General features: G+C 39.0%; 1 protein-coding gene across 2 annotated transcripts in view; it reads left to right on the top strand.

Moving 5' to 3' along the window:
* The window catches only part of VEZT (vezatin, adherens junctions transmembrane protein), a 54,623-nt gene that overhangs the window by 6,315 nt on the left and 31,154 nt on the right, over positions 1-17,154 (top strand). For both annotated transcript variants that reach the window (XM_080619318.1, XM_080619317.1), the window contains exons 2-4: positions 6,963-7,097; positions 13,369-13,458; positions 15,901-16,076. In XM_080619318.1, coding sequence (XP_080475444.1) covers positions 6,963-7,097; positions 13,369-13,458; positions 15,901-16,076 — 401 coding nt within the window. The remainder of the gene's footprint in view (positions 1-6,962; positions 7,098-13,368; positions 13,459-15,900; positions 16,077-17,154) is intronic.

Below are 17,154 nucleotides of genomic sequence, written 5' to 3'. Positions count from 1 at the left end.
ATGCCATCCTGAGAGAGAAAGGAAGTTCCAGGGCTCAGCAGAGCTGGCAGCGGCATGGCACTGGGTCTGGCCTGTGTGGAGAGGAGGTTAGGAATGATGGAGTCTGTTTAGGGGGGGCATGGGACAAAAGTGCTTGGGAAATATTGGGCAACATCATAATGCATTCATATGTCAGGTTCAGAAAGACAACTGTGCTTATTTAGGCAACAGGCCAAGATGCCCATGCTGCTTGGTGCTGAGGGCCATGGAGGATGCCTACATATAATGGTCTGATACACAGTTTTTTGTAAGATTTAAGAGAGATTCCAGTAAGGGGCACCTTCATTTCCCAACATAATACAACTGTATTCAGAACAACCTTTAGCCAATGTGTTCTCTGCATGCCTACAATAGTAAAACATGTGTAAAATATGGCATTTCTTTGCTTAGAATACTGGTACATCACTAAATTGAGAAGTTCATATCCTCATCTGAACTCTTTTAAGCCAAATATAGCTTTTATCAAAATAGTCAGTGATGTTTGTTTTCACAAATGCTTTTTCCACCTAAATTGGGCTGTTCTAAAATTATTTTGTTCAAAAAATGAAACAAAACCCCGGGAAACCTAACCACAGAAACTTTTTGTTGTGATGAAGATTTTCATTCACATTCATTCAAAAAGCTGAAAACTTTAGGATTTGCCAAGTAATGTGATTTTTATCAAGAGTCAGGCTTATAAATATATCTAAAAAAACCCCCAAAAACGCAGTGTCTTAAACATTATAAATTAGGAAAGGAAGCTGAAAAGAACATTCACACAACCTCAATGGCAGTGTCAGTGATGCTGCCTCAGATTTTTCTCACTGAATACTGAGGTGGACTAAAGATGTAGTAGTCTCTTTTTATACATATGTATAAAATACAGCTGGTTTTAAATACACAGTGCTGTCAAAACCACAGTTCAGTTGTCATTCTGGTAAGCTGAATCTGATACTGCTTTGTCTGCCTGAAGTGTGGGCTGTTGCCAGAAGAGGTGTTTGGCCTTCACTCCTCTTTTCGAGCTTATTGTCATACTCTTCCTTGTCCTGGCACCTGGATTTGTGGGTGATGCTATAAGCTGGCTCAAGAGACTGATTAGGCTATAAAGTAACCTGGCTAGGAAGAAAAAAAGATGTGTTTTGTTTTGGTTTGGTTTTTTATAATCAGATCGGTTCCTCATTCCATCTCACCGTTTGGCTGTATAAATATTACCATTAGTGTTCTGAAATGATACTGCAGCTTTCGTGTGCACCCACTGGTAATGGCAGATTAAATTGACCATGTAAATGCAGCCTAGGGAGATATCACTGCTGCAAATTGCAGTGTACTGTAGAGGCACCTGGACTAGTGACGGATGGACTATTTCAGATATTTTGCTTCTCAGCAGTTTGCTAAGAGGAAGGGGAAGACAGGCTGTGCTCCTTTTCAACACATGACTGGGAGGCGCGTGATACCACTGAGAAAATAAAAGAAACTGCAAGCTTAAAACTGTGCAAGGAGCAGTCTGGTTGTTGCAGAGGCCAAGTAAACTCGTCAGGCATTTTGGGATAACACTGTCTTCTCTGAATTGAGACAGACAAGTATTATATGTGCTGTATGGTGTGTAAACACATATTGTCTTTATTATTTTTTAATAGAAAATATAATGACAAAAGTACATGATGATCCATAGTAAATTCTGAGGTCTGTTGCTCCAAAATTTTTTTTATCCTCTTCTGTATTAATTACTCTGGGGTCATGTTTTCAGGAGGGTTAACGCTGCAGCGCTGCTCTCACAACTTCAAGTCATGAATCAACTTCCCTGAGACACATGAATAGAAAAAATAACCCACTACTTTTCTTTTAGTCTTTATAATGGTGACATTATGCTTGTCAGAAAGGTCCTGTTCAGCTTTTCACCTGTAAGTCCACTTTTTGAGCAGATGAATAATACAGAGAGTTTCAGGGCTTTGTCTAATAGCTCATATTTCTTTCAACGACTTTTTCACTGCGACAGTAGCATGCAACCACTGGCTGAAAATGCAAAGGAAAGAACTTTCCCTTGTCACAGATACAGTGATACAGAATAAAACTTTCGAAACTCTTCAGGACACACGGGTGCATGCAGAAATAGATATATATTGTACATCAGAAAACACCTGGGAATGGTACTAGATTAATGGCTTACAAGTAGTTCTCGGAGCCTGCTTCTAAATCAGATGATACAGTAGTACCAGAGAAACCAAGGCCTACGCTCCTGTGGCGGTGAAAGCAGAATAGGAAATTGAAATGACTCTTTCACTGCCTTGAAGTCATTGTCTAATATTAGCCCTGTCAGTGCCTGGCTCTTTGTCAGCTGGAGCACAGGAGGAGATGGTTACCAGCCAGGAGAATATGACCAAGGCTTTTAAATACTATTGCTTGGAAAGTCTTATTAATGGTTGCATATAAGATCGATGTGCAATAATTCTTCCAAGCGGTATCTTTTAAAAGCCTTTAGCAATCTGTCATCCTCATCTCCCTCCCCCCAGTTAGAAAGCCACATTAGTCAGGAGAAATTGCACGGATGTGGGAAGTTTCAAACTGCATCCACTGATGCCGTCAGGAAAATGCTACTGTGCAGGGGCACAGGTGCAATTACACTGACGGCTGCTTCTCGTCCTCGGCTCGGGTCATCCTGGAGGGACCAGCAGAAAGGAACGGGGAGGCGGGCGAGATTCTATCAGGTGCATGGGAACAGTACCGAAGAGAAAAATGGAATACCCTGTTCCAGGAGACAAAGATCGCGCTGTCTGTGAGTGTGTTGGTTCATCTTCTTCAAATCTATGTCTTGAGAGAGAGGGGAGAATTTCAGTACTGTTTGTTTTGGTCTGAGTTTAGTAACCTGTTCATCGTATCTTAGCCTTTGCTGTCACTGTGGTAGAAATGCTTAATTTTTATTTTCATTTTTTTTTTAACTGATCATTCATAAATTGTAGTTATTTTGGAGGTGGTTTACAGTTCTACAGTGGTTTTTGGCATTTTGGAACCCTCAGCTTTGGAAAAACATATCCATATCTTAAGAAGAGATCTTTAAACCTCTTCTTATGTGCAGTGGCATTAAATACTACTTTTAAGGTTAATCTGCTCCACTAGCTATGGTTGGAAACTAGAGCAGGGGTTTACTAGGTAGTAAATGTTATCATAGTAAAGAACATTGGGTGTGGGAAGCCACTGTCTGTGATGGATAAATCCTGAGTCATTTACTTCATGATGCATCAGCAGTATAATTTGGGTGTGGCTTTGATTTTCAGCTGCTATTGTAACAAGGCTATGAAAGCTAACAGTGGCTTAACGTGATTTGTGATTGCAAAGGTTTTTCTCAGAATACGCACAAAATGCCTCACATATTAAAGTGCAACATCTGTGCATGCAATGCTGCAATAGATGTAAGTATTTGAGTAGGTATCTATCAAAAATATGCTGTTCTGACGCTAGTAAATTCTCTACTGAAACAATGTTTCCATCACATAGCAGTAAGGAATGTTATATATGTTTTATTATCTTTTAATGTTTGGCTTGGATTTGATTTTTTAGGGTATTAATTTTTATTGTAGGCTTATCGTTGCAAACACGACATTTAGTCCTCAGTTCAGATGATGTCTTTTTCTAATGCAGTCAGCACTGCATGGCAAGCGGCACTAAAATCAGCACTGGGAAAGGGTTAAAGAACAAAACTAATTTAGTGGCTTTGTTTTTAATCCTGAATAATGTATCTTGGGTTTAGAATGAGACTCAACCACTTTCAACAATGAGGAAAGGAGAGCTGTAATTAAACATATGTATGTAAGTGAAATAATTTTTAGTATTATGGATCTAAAATAAATATGCTCAGGGAGTTACAAATGAGTAGGAAAGGATTCTCTTTCTTGATTCTGGAAACGAGCTTAGATAAACCTTTGCTGTACTATAAATGTGTAATTACAGTTGAATGCCTTTGCAGTATGTCTGACTGTAGTGAACTAGAAAAGTCATAGAAGGGCAAGTGAGGGGTTTTGTTGTCAGTCTCTGATGGGTACCTTATTCTTAACATTTTCAAAAAGTATATTGCTGCTCAGTACATGAACTGTTTCTGACTACCTTGCTTCACTTGTTAGCAGATTTTTTTCATGTATAATCTGTATGAAGTACACCAAAGAATAATGGCATTTTGTCTTCTGTCTGACCTGGAACTGTTTTCCGTTTCCAGCACACATTTTGGAGAAGTAACATAATAACAAAATGTTCTAGCTGTAAATGGAATGCTTGTCTCTGGTAATTAGGTGGTCTCAGAAAGTGACTTAGAAAAAGAGGAAATCTTAGAAGAAACTTCAGAGATAAGTACAGCATATTGCTAAAAACCCCTGTCTGAGTATCCTCTCTTGCTTTAGATTAAATTTCTTGTCAGTAACTGGTACTATGATGGTATCATAACAAGAAGCTGAATTATTAATTTTTTTTCTTCTTGACTTTGTGCATTATTCATTACCATGTCATCCTACCAGAGGCAACTAGAAATAAACAAACACGACTGTCAGACATGAGTAATACTAACTATTGCAGTTATTATCTGAGAGTGTTTGAAAGTAAAGATTCAAAAATATGTGGAAATAGATTCCTCTAGAATAATATGATGCTGTATTAATAGGAAGATGAGATTTTGTATTTCCTTTTCATGCTGTCCACTGAAACAACCTTGCTGTCCCTTTACCTCACAGTCTAACATAAAAACCTTCTCGAGTCTAATTTTTTTTTTCTTTTTAAATTACAACCTGTTACTACTTGTAAGAATAAACTTTCTGGAATGTCCTGAGTTTCTTAAACTCAAAGTGTAGTGTCTAGAATATGTGCTGGAATGTAAAATCGGTAGCTTTTTTTTTTTTTTTAATGTTGGAGTGTTGAAAGAAAAGGAATGCAGGAATTTTGGGCAAAGAAAATTAGGAAGAATAAAGGTAGATCCCTCCTATTTTCCCCAACCAGAAAATATATTTTTTTTATATTACTATGGCATTTGCAGGTGGAAACAGCTGATGATGTTGGTGAAAAAAAAAATTAATCAGAAGGGATTTATGTAAAACTAGTCAGGAGCCTGTATTCTACGGTGATTACAAGAACAAATAAAATTCCTCTTCCTAGGTAGGGGCTAAAGTCTCATTAACATTTGGAAAGATGGTGTACTTTTTACTATTTCTGTAGAGTAGAAAATGTACTAATTACAATTAGATGGAAGGTTTTGATGTTGCCAAATACCCAGTAACAGGGAAGAATTGGTCAAGGTGATGGCCAGGATGATGGACTGCCAAGAGCCTAGATACAATTTCCTGCCTGGAGTGAGCATCAACGCTGATATTGAATAAAACATTCTCTGGTCACCTACTGTTTTGTTTATGTGTCTTCATCTAAATGGGGAAAATTCTGGCTGGTTCTGACTGAACTCTCCATGCTACCCAATCTAAAGCACTTCCTTTTGGGGTGTTTTGGTTGTTCTAGGTGTGCCGACAGTGCACAACCTCTCTCTGTAAGAAAACAGTTTTAAGAAGACAAGGTTATGTGCATCCATTCATACTCTTGAGTTTTGTCCTGAAGTTGTTATGCAAATTTAACTGTCTTAAATAAAAGAAGTATTCTAGTCTATTATGTTTTCTTTTCCTTTTTACTTAAGTAATACTGGTAAAGTGGCATGTTCTACACCACCTTTTCAGCCAGTCCTAATAGCACATTGCTTAATTAGAGTTAGATACATTTGAAAAAGTACTTAACCATGGAGAAGGGTACTTGGAAAAAAGGTAGGATTGAGTTGTCACACTGAAAAAATTCCCACAAGGAAATGAGTCATTAACCTATCCTAGTGTTTTGTACCATCGTCATCATGTAAGGGGAAATTTCTGTACCTGTGAGTTGATACAAATGTTTCAGTTTCAGGTGATGACTGGACACTGAATCTGTTGTAACTCAAGCAGAGCATGCAATAGTATGAATTTGCATGCTTTAAATAGGTGAGAGTGCTCAAAATAGCACTTTAGTGATGGAGTTAAAAAATCGCTAGAGGTAACAAGTTAATTTGTTCAGCTCGCATGAATGATTGCTTCTGAGTTTTGCTGTATGGCAAAATTTGAGATTTGGCTATGTTGGTACATGGTCATAGTGGATCAGTCACCTTCACAACTTGCACCAGCAAGTTAATGACTGTTATATTACCATAGTGGAGCACCTTCCACTAGACCAGGTTGCTCAAAGCCCCATCCAACCAGGCTTTGAACGTTGCCAGGGATGGGGCAGCCACAGCTTCTCTCAAACACAGCTTCTCTGGGCAACCTTGTTCCAGTGTCTCACCACCCTCACAGTGAAGAATTTCTTCCTAATATCTAATCTAAATATACTCTTTTCCAGTTTAAAGCCATTCTCCCCTTTCCTCTCACTACAGGCGTTGGTAAAAAGTCTGTCCCCATCTTTCTTGTAACCCCATCTTTAATTATTGTAAGGCTGCAATAAGGTCTTTCTGGAGCCTTCTGTCCTCTGGGTTGAACAAGCCCAGCTCTGTCAGCCTTTCCTCAAAAGAGAGGTGTTTCAGCCCTCTGATTGTTTCTGTGGCCCTCCTCTGGATCTGCTCTAACACATTTATGTCTTGTGCTGGGGACTCCAGAGCTGAACACAGTGCTTCAGGTGAGATCTCAAAAGAGCAGAGTAGAAGGGGAGAATCAATTCCGCCAAGCTGCTGGCCATGCTTTTTATGCAGCCCAAATTATGATTTGATTTTCTGGGCTGCAAGCATACATTGCCAACTTATATCCAGTTTTTCATCCACCGCTATCCCAAAGTCCTTCTCTGCTCTCAATCCATTCTTTGCTGGTTGTGTGGTTGCTGTATGCACAGTTGTGTTTTATGGGAAACAGGGAATTATTTTAACTTTGGGGTTTTATTATTTTTCATTTTTAATTCTCTTTCAGAATTCCCCACTCTACCAATATCTGCAGGATTTGGGACACACAGATTTTGAAGTATGTTCATCTGTGTCACAGAAAGCAGAGCAATGTGCGGCAGCGGAAAGCCAAAGAGAGCGGACTCTGCATGCTGCCCAGAAAGTGAGCACTCTCCTGTTCCTATTTATCTTCTCAAATGAGAACTATAGTATTTCACAAATAGGCAAAATCAGAGGGGATAAAGGTAAACCTCTTGCTGTATTAAAAGAAAAACTAAGCAAAAGAAAACAAAACCAAGTGTCATACCTTGTCTGCAAATGTGTTTGGAAATGCATGGTTTGCCGGTATAGCTTGGAATCCTTCTTTGCCCTTGCATAAGCTAAGGAAGCAAGAAATGTTGATAATGATTTTTTTGAGTGTTGTAAGTTATCTTATTTACTGGATATTAGTATGTTACCTTAGCATGACGTTCTGGGAATAAATCTACCGGAGCTCAGTTTTCCTTTTGTTCATTCCTATTTCATACCTCTTCAGCCATTTTCAAATCAGAGGTTCACAGCCACTTTCCCTTCGTTTGTAACCTCTGCTGCTTTCCTGCTCCACAATGTTCTGCCCTCCCAATTAGTTGACAGTGAGCTGAAGGAGCATCCTGTTTTTTGCAAACACAGATGGTATGATGAGAAGTTAGAAAACCCCCGTAAGGTCTCCCTGCAGGTTTTGGTAGATGAGAGTATCATATGGCAGATGAGGAGAGTTATTGCTTTTCTTGAGATCTTTTCTCAAATAATGCCATCTTGACATATATCTGCTACTCAGTTCTCAGATGCTTCAAGGAATTAGCCAAGTAATAGTCACAAGGCTTTATTGCCACAATTTTTTCCAGTTTTGTACGTGTCCCTTTTGTTCCTCCTTTGGTTTAGGTCAGAAGCATTTATTTTTTGTGGGATTTTTAATCTATTGTGCTGTGTGTAGGATCTTAAAGGGTGGGATTAAGAAGTGGATGAATTGATGTGGATAACATCAGTCAGGTTTTTTTCTGATCTGGGTTTTTGAACCAGAATATGTGGTTTTTGAAATGTTTGCTATGGTATACTTGCAAGCACTGACATGCAGTCTTTGAAGTGAAAATTTAGAAATTGCAGTGGGAAGCTTATTCATCTAGCAGTATTCAGAGGAGTGTTGATGGGTCATATTTTCATATAGTGATATTCATTTCAACCACTCTCTGTATAGACTATATAAGCTTCCTCACACTCATTAATCCATTTGAAAAGACATGATGATAAAACGTGAAACATTTTGCTTTGATCTTCAGTCCTGTTGGAATTAATCTTCAGGCATAGATTGGTCATAGTTTGGTTTTACCTGTGTGCAGGTAAGACCAAGCTAAGCACTTTGCTTCACAGCTTCAAACCCCGGTTTCTGAGACTTGCAGTCCTCGCAAGTGTGCCATGTCTCCCTTCTCTCATGCCTCACTTTCTGATCAAAGATGATAATGTAGATAAGATGCAGGGTGCATATCCACTGAACAGACCAGGAAGTACTGCATGCCCAGCATATGAATTAGACACCTGTAAAAAATATTCATATTATAATAAGAACCCCTAAGTTTAGTACAGTTCAGCCATGTCCTTGTAGAGTTTACAGCTTTTCGAAGAGTTGAGTAATCATGTAGAAAAGAATCAGGAAGGAGCTTGATTACAGAACTCCGGTCTCATGTGCTGAGGATTTGTGAGCTCACGAAACAGATTAATTGAGAGGAGGAGGAGAAGTGATTCTTGCAGTGTCTCCATGCTTCCTCAGCTGATTTCTCTACCGTAAGATTATTTCAAATTTAATGAATAAATTGATTTCTAGTTACTGTTGATGCGGATAGCTGTTGCATTTGTAATACGATTGCTTTTATCAGTGGTCACAAGGCAAAGCTGAATTTAATTCAGGGCTTAACTCATCATTTTTTATACTTTAATTTAAACTACCTTTGAAAGTATGCATGGAAATATTAGGCTCACTATCCTTACTTTTCAGAATTGTCAGTTATTGTCACCATAGCCCTTAAGAAACCACCTGAAATTTTATCTTCCTTTAAAAGCTATTGGCAGTTTTGCGGTACGTTTACGTTGAAGATACCTATTCTGGCTTAGTGTAGGAAGACTTTAATCAAACCACTGTTAACTGAAAATTGGAGCGACATACTTTATTGGCTGGTTATCTGTTTGTTACTATGAAGTAATGCATGCAGTGTCATTTGCTAGCTGCATTACTTTATTTTGCATAGCTAGTTTTGTGGAAGTCAGTAAAGCAGTATGATGCCGTGTTCATGTATACGATTTCCACCAAATTTAATACAAAAGTGCTGTGGGGTAAAGAACCTCTAAAGGATTAAGTGCACTGCTTTGAAAAGCCTCAAGTATTCTGTTTTTCCCCCTTCCCTCCCCTTAAGCATTTTACACTTAATTTTATTGTGTTGGGAGCAAGTCCTCCAGTATTGTGTCAGATGTAGAAGTAATTTGCCATGGTTTGCCTTGCAACTTGCAGAGAGTGGGTGTGTGAAAATGTGCTGTCCATTTCTTACAAATACTAGGATGACATTCACATTGTCTCATCTCTGTCTAGACAAGGATATGTGGTCGAAGAACCCTGTGTGTAACTTCTAGTGATACAGGTTCTTTCTGCTGCTGTTCCAATACCAGTTTGGGAATGTGAACACTTTTCTTTTGCAATCTGATGTCAGAAAGTCTGTTTTTGTCATTTGATTTCTGTATCCTGTTTCGGTAGGGTGTCTCAAAATGAAAGAGAATGAAGGAAAGGCAGCTGGCCACACATTTAAAGAAGTAGACTAGATTTAGAAGGATCTGAGGCTTTGCTGCAACATTTGTATGACACGCAGGCAAATTGTTAACATCCTTATCCAATCATTTCCTCAATTTTTCATGAACAAGTTATCACTTTCCTTCTCTCAGCCTTCCCTGGCCTAATCTACTGAAGTTATAAAATGTCTTATAACATGGTTTCTGAGTTCTGAATATGTACCTACCCGTAGTCCTGATACAAAATGATCTTGCTGAGGCTTAGTGTAGTGCAAAATACGGTCACAGGGCATGGATGATGTTCCATGCCGAGTGATGGCTAGTACATGTATATATTTTCATTTTCTTCTGAAAAGCAAGTTTACAAATGCCTTGAACACTTTCTTAAAATAAAAACAGAAAAGGTGCAGTGTTGCTGTGTCTTTGAGTTGAGATTGTTTACCTCTCATATATCCAGTCAAGTATGAGCCCTGTGCAAATGCATTCTGGTGACATTTGGTAAGATTTTGGCAAGGCAAAGATGTAGTCTGGGATCTTCAAGGACTGAAAAAAAATCTGGGAAAGAAAGGGGTTCCTAGTGACTGATACAAACATTGCTGCTGTCTTGTTGTCCTGCCAAGCAACGCATGTGAACATTGAGCTGAAAAGCTCCATAAAGGTAAAGGTGCTTCAAGGTTGTGTTCTGAGGGCTGATGAAATGCCAAGCTCCGATCTGAGGGAGTATAGAGATGTGATTTAGCACAGTAATTATAGGTGCAGTGTTCCTGGCTGTGCTAATCTCTGGAGGAAATTACAGTAAAGTTATGGTCTCATGATCACTTGATACTCCAAAGCACTGCTTGCAAGAGCTCCTAGACCTGTTTTCTGGAATTAAATCCTATTTGGATAATTCTGCTTGATCTTTACAGAACTAATTTCTTCCCATTTACATTTTTTCTTTCACAGTCATTTTCTTACTGTTCTTAGACTGCTGTGCATATCTGAATGTTTAAATTGATTACACTGTCACACCTTATCCCATCTTAGATGTGCTAATATTTCATCACTAGAACAGGGCTGGTGCTGGCAGCAGCTTCTGAGGGTTGTGTTTGGGCTAGCCCTCAGTAGCAGATGACCTGACATGGAAAGTCAGAGGGACTAGTCCTTTGCCTTTGTCTAGGTCTCACACCCACTTAATGGTAGCTCTGGATAGCTGGAAAGTATTGAATATGAATATCTTCTTTCTGAAATGCGAGGAATTGAAAGGTGCCAATGTGAATGAATGATGGTATTTTAGGTACCTGCTAGCTTGCCATTTCAAGTTCATCCTGTGCAAAAGAGAAATAGTCTTTAGAGTTTTATTTTAGATTCAAATGAATGTACCTAAAATAGTTTTTATATTTTTATGGTTTTTAATGTTAGGAGTTACACATCTTTGTTAGTTTACAGGGGGTTTGACTGAGTGGTGTTCTAAAGCTGTGAGAAGAATGCTCCAGAAGCATTGGCAACATGACCTGACTTGTGTGTTGATGAAAGTTGTTTTACTTGTCAGTAACACTCCCAATGGGAATGCAAACTGTGAGACACTAGTTCAAGGATCTGAATAATTTAATGTGTTACTGTACTGGGTCATAGCCCAAGACAGTGGGTTGTCTTGTTTTGTGTTTTCAAGCACTGACATGCCTGTTGAGTGTTTGTGCAAGCTCAGGTTTTTATTTTTAAACTAAAACACAGAAAAGAAACCAAAAGATCATTTACATAGCACACTAGCTTGGTTTTGGTTTGCTGGTCTGTTGTTTTGTTAGGGTTTTTTTTTCAGTAATTCCACTGTCTAGTTTAATCAGCCAGTAGCAGTTTAAGATTATCGTGATGTAGGTTTACATGTTCATGATAAAAACCCCAAAAACTTAGGACAGCTAAACAGTTGAAAATGGGAAGCTCCAGAGGCATCATTTTCAACAGTAAATGGACAATTTTTCTCTACCCTGCTTTCAAAGTATGGAGAAAAGTACTTCTGAATTAAGTGTCCTGTCTACAGCTCAAATGCAGAGCAAAGACCTTTGTTTATTTTCTACAAATTGTAATTGGAACATTTTGTTTTATTTTTCACCACTTCACAAGCAACTTGGAGGATAATCCAGTGCTGCAGTTTGTGACACTCTTCTCCCCTTCCAACTTAACGTCAGTGCCCTTGAGCAACATCAAAATACAATCCCTTGGATTTATTCCATAGTCTAAGAAGTGTGGATTGTCGGGATAGCTCCTCCTAGTAAGCCACAATGATGCCTGTGTATCAGGAAGAGCTATCATTACGAAACCCCTTTTGGTTTGTCTCTCCACTGACCTAAAAACGTTTCCTTTTGGTATAGGTCCGCAATTCTAACTGTACACAGAAAGATGAGACATACATAAAGAAAAACTCAACTTAGGTACATAAATGGATGCCAAAGTAAGTTATTACAAAAATTGTTGAAGCATAAGGGCTTCAGGGTGACAATTTCTGATGTTTGCTCAAAGCTGTTCTGCCCTGGCTTGCTTCATCAAACTTGTGTCATGCTGCCTTGAAAAGGGCTGTCAGCTTTATCACAGCGCTAACCGCAGAGCTCCAAGCTCTTGTTGCTTGGTTTTACTCTTCTATTTCTCACCTTATAGTTGGGGAGGAAAAAAAAGGAAAAAAAAGAAAAAAACAAAACAACAGAACGAGGAGAGGGGGTACACACGTTGATGCTCCACAGTTAATTTTTTGGGGCATACACTTGGTTTGATTGTACTGCATGTCAGCAGGCTGAAGATTAAGAGGTAGGGCTTCAGAAATCATAAAATACATGTAAGTATTTTGAAAAACACTTCCTATCAGCTCAGTCTTAGGGAAGTAGATACACAATGCATGTCAAACCCTCTTTCTTTTTCACTGAATAGCTACAGAGTGAAGCAATATGCATCTATTTAGCTATAATCTTTCGTACGTCCTATTTTAGGAAGATACATGAGTAAAATGTGTGATGACCAAGAAGGAGCCCCCCTAATTAGTGTTACATTTACAGCTCAGATGAAGTGGGGATTTAGTAGGCATGGGAAGCAGCATGGGGGCAAAGTACCTGATAGCGCACACCAGTTGGGACAGGGAGGTTCTGGGACAGTTCCTCTTCTTACGGTCACTCTTCCCTGTCTCTGTTCACAACTTCTCCAAAGCCTTGCCCTCAGTCTGTGGTGGTCTGCCAAGGAGAGGTTGTTCCTCTCCTGGTCTTTTCTTCATTCCCCATTAGCCATTTAAGCTGCTTCTTTTATCCTCGAGAGAAGGTTTTTCGTAGTGATGCAGTGTTTGCCAACTTAAGATCAAACTAATTCTAGCTGTAGTTCTTTTTAACAGTACAACATAACAATCCATTATGCTCCAAATAGGTGGGGTTACTGAAAGCTTTATTTCACGCTCTTGTGTGTACAAGCAAACTGATGGGAAGCAGATGTTCCTTAGCGTACTCTGAAGTTAGGCCAGACACAGTAAGCAAAACTTCCTTACAGGTACTTGGGTCTGAACCAACAAGAAAAGCAAATGCAGAAATAAAGGAATTGCCTGTTGTTATTTATTTTTGGCTTGGTTTTGTTGGTTTTTTTCTAATTGGAGTGATTTCTATTCTCTTCAGCAAAGCATCCTGTCAAAACTAGTTGAGTTCTTTAGAAGTTGGTTTCCTTTTCCACATTATAAGAAAAATGATGATATACTTCACCGACTGGTAAGTGATCCCTTTTTTTTTTTTTTTTTCCCATTTACTTTCCTAATCCACAAGTCCTCCGCTCCTCTGTACCTCATCCTCTGACCACCATCTTTGGTCTGTATTGTTGGTTTTGGCTCTAAGAGTTTTACTTCAGATAATACTGATTCTGGTTTTCAGAGTTACTGTGCCAGGCAAATTGAGCACACAAGAACAGAAACAGTGTCAGTAGCCAGGTTGAAGGTTTTCAAAATGTGGAAGAGAAAATAAAACGTCTAAGAGAAATTAAAGAAATTCTTGAAATCTGAAAGGTGTTAACCTACAGAGTAGCTGCGCTTTTTGGTGGAAGCCAGTATGGAGACACTGGCTGAGAAAGTTCAAATATTGCAGCCTAGTGCTTTGCAGACACAGCCCAAGACAGAAGGCTCTAGAGCTTCATCTCAGTATTGCTTCACCCTCTCTTTCAGTGCGTTAGCTCAGGCATAGCACCACCACAGCGCAGATCTACTACCCCTGAACCCATCCTGGCCCGTTTGTTCCTGCACTGCTATCCAGAGTACTTCTGCATTTGAGAAAGGCTAAACAAACTAAAGCACTTCAGTTATAATGCTTCAGTACAGTGTTACGCATTAAGAGCGGATGACATCTGTGTAGCGGTTTGTCTGCAGGGAGAGGCAAGAGCAGTCCTCTGTAGTACCTGTGTGCTTTCATCTCAGCAGTTCAGAAGCGGTTGGGAGTCCATCTGCCCACCAGAAGTTGTATTCTGGTCCTGGAGCCTGCAGGAACTTTTAGGGCCCAAGTCAGCCTGCATGAGGTAGACTGAAGAGTCAATAGTTCTACCCCACATAGTTAAAAATAGTTTTATGGTGCCTTTACACCTGGTCTCTGCAGTGCCAGTTTCCAACCAGGTCAGTCTCTAGCCTGGGCTTAACTGAGATCTGCTTTAACTTGCACCCAGCTGCTCCAGTTTCCTGCTCTGGCTTGCCAATGTCACATTAATCAGACTGTCTCAGAATCTAAAAGTTAGCATTTTGATTTATTTTTTATTGCTATGATGTAGGGATGATGTCTTCAGATGTAGCTTCAAAAAAAAGAGAACAGTTGAGTTCTGCCAAGTCCAGTTGCTATCTCTTCTCTCTTATCTCAAGATAACAAAATTTCCTCTTATTAGTGATCGTGGATTGTCTTTTTTAATTCCTCCCTCTTCCTCTATGAATCAAAGGTATTATCTTAACAGCTTTTTTTAGCCTTACTTTCTTGAGATGGAGACACAACCAAAGAGTACGGAAAACATGTTTCTCCTGCTGCTTGCTACAGTAGGGTCCTGAAATGACACAGGATGCGTCGGAGGAGGCAGAGTTTCCTCTTGCACACAGTCCTCAAGCAAATGTTTGCTATTAAAAGTAGAATGCAAAATATCTCAAGTGACATCAACGTATGGAATTAAACTTTCAACTAGCTATCTTCTAGTTTCATAAAGAATCTCAGTCTGTCAGTTTCAGAACTAAACAGATTTTGTACTGTGAAATGTTGTGCTTCTGTTAAAAGCTTCTAATAGAGGGTTTTCAGACATACTCTCCTTTCCCTTCTGTAATCTAGTTAGATGTAAAGATGCACATGTTCAGTGTTTGTTGGGTTTTGTTATGACATTCTTAACTTGTTTTGTAATTATAGTTTGGTGCAGTATGCGAATTAAAATTTTAGGGGGCTTCTCTAGTGGATAGGTTTGTCTTAAAGAGCTTTGTATCTGTCTTGAAGAGCTGTACTTGTAAGGAAAAAAAAATAACAAATGCTTATCATGGCATCAAATCCATAAATAACTCCCTGAAGTTTGCCTGGAGTTCAGCAAGTATGTGGTCTTCAGAGTCCCATGCCGTTTCATGTTTGGATTGAGTTCCTTTGGAAAGACACGGAATCCTGCAGGAGAGGACTTCACTGTCTTGGCTCAGGGCTTGAGTCCAGTGCATTTACCCTAATGTTTTTAAGTATCCACAGGTGATTTTTTGTTGACTAATCTGTAATATCCCTCTTTTTCTTCCTAATTTTTATTTTTAATGATGTAGCTTATGTCATGACATTGAAAAAAAGAAAAGTGTTTGCTGTTTTATTAATGACCTTCTGATAGATACAGTGCCTCTCTGATTCTTACGCAAATATATTGGCATAATCTGTGGCACATTTCCAGGTATTGTTACTGTCTAGGTCAGATCACAAAGTCAGTGCAATGCATCCTGCAAGTCTGAACTGTTAGGGAGTATGTGAGTTTTTAAAGTTAAACAGCTTTAATAAAAATGAAGTAGCTACTTGTGATATAGCTAAAACATTCCTGTAGTCTTTGAGAACAGATTGTTGTCATCAAAGCATAGAGTGTCTGGGTGTTTTCCTTGTTCTACTAACTTAATTTTAAGAATTTGCATATTCTCTACTAATGCCTGGTTTTTTCTCCTGCCTCTTCGTGGCTAGGATGTTGGATTTCGATTTGACACACTCCGTACCATCCTGCAACAGGAAGTTCTGCTGCAGGAGGATGTGGAACTGATTGAGTTCCTTGACCCCAGTATCCTGTCTGCAGGGCAGTGTAAGCAACAGGAAAACAGACAGCTTCCAACGCTACGCTCCCTAGCAACTCCTAATATTTGGTATTGTACAGAGAATATCTACCACCATATTCACTGAGAAAAAACCAAAAAATATATTGTGTGTTCTTCATATAAAATGCAGCATCGAAGTAACTACTTCTTTTTTTCCCTCAGGTCTTTGAGTCTTTGGTCCACTAGTCCCCAGATTTTTTGTATAAACATGTTTTTTTTCCTCAGGTGTTTTATTGAAAGAGTGAGTTTTAATCTGAGATAGCTACATGAACCCTAATATGTGCTCTAGGGAAGAACTACCATGGTTGATTAATTCTTGAGTTTCTAAAGCTGTACAATGGTGATTTTGACAAATGCGACATGATTCTGAAGACTGAATTGAAAAGTGTCTTCTTTGCTGTGGTCTTCATAAATACATTGGGGAGGTGTGTGCAGTTAATTTTCAGATGTAGAATACTGGAAGAACAGACTAAAGCATTTTTAAAGAAGATGCATTCAAGTCAGCAGAGCCTGGTGAAATTCACCCTGGAAAACTGAAGGAGCTAGCTGCTGCAGCGGTGTCATAACAGCTACCACCTGTATTTGAAAAACAGCAAGGACAGTGGGTGTTCTGACAGAGGGTCTTGCTCAGAAATGGACAAGAATCAGTGAATAAAAATACCTCATAACACAGCCCAGTGCTATGTTTTCATGCTATGTTAGGAAAATGGATGAAATTATTATAAAGCCACAGCATGTTAAAACTCCAACTGTTTAAGTTGTAATGTGTCACTATTGATGCTGTCTGTCAAACAAGAGAACTTCTGAAACGGATTTTTCCAGTGCTTTGTCTTGGTCCTAGCACTATTCATTGTTTCTTTAACTGTTCAGATGATAAAGTACACTTACAAAATTTGTGAATATTGCTCAGCTTACAGACAACACCAGGTTTGTAAATGTTTTGGCAGAATGGAATTCAAAAGTAGCTTTGAGAAATATCTTGAAATCAGTAGAAAAGTCAATAGACAAAAGTCTAATGCTTTTGGGAAGGAAAAATCAAATGAGCAAACAGGTGGTTAATAATTGGGTAGGCAGTACTACTTCAGAAAAGGATCTGCACGTGGTTGCAGAGTATAAATTCAATGCT

The sequence above is a fragment of the Psittacula echo genome (assembly GCF_963264785.1).
Source record: "Psittacula echo genome assembly, chromosome: 1".
Lineage (NCBI taxonomy): Eukaryota > Metazoa > Chordata > Aves > Psittaciformes > Psittacidae > Psittacula > Psittacula echo.
The sequence above is the reverse complement of the archived record's forward strand: the minus strand, read 5'-3'. Positions and strand labels throughout refer to the sequence as shown.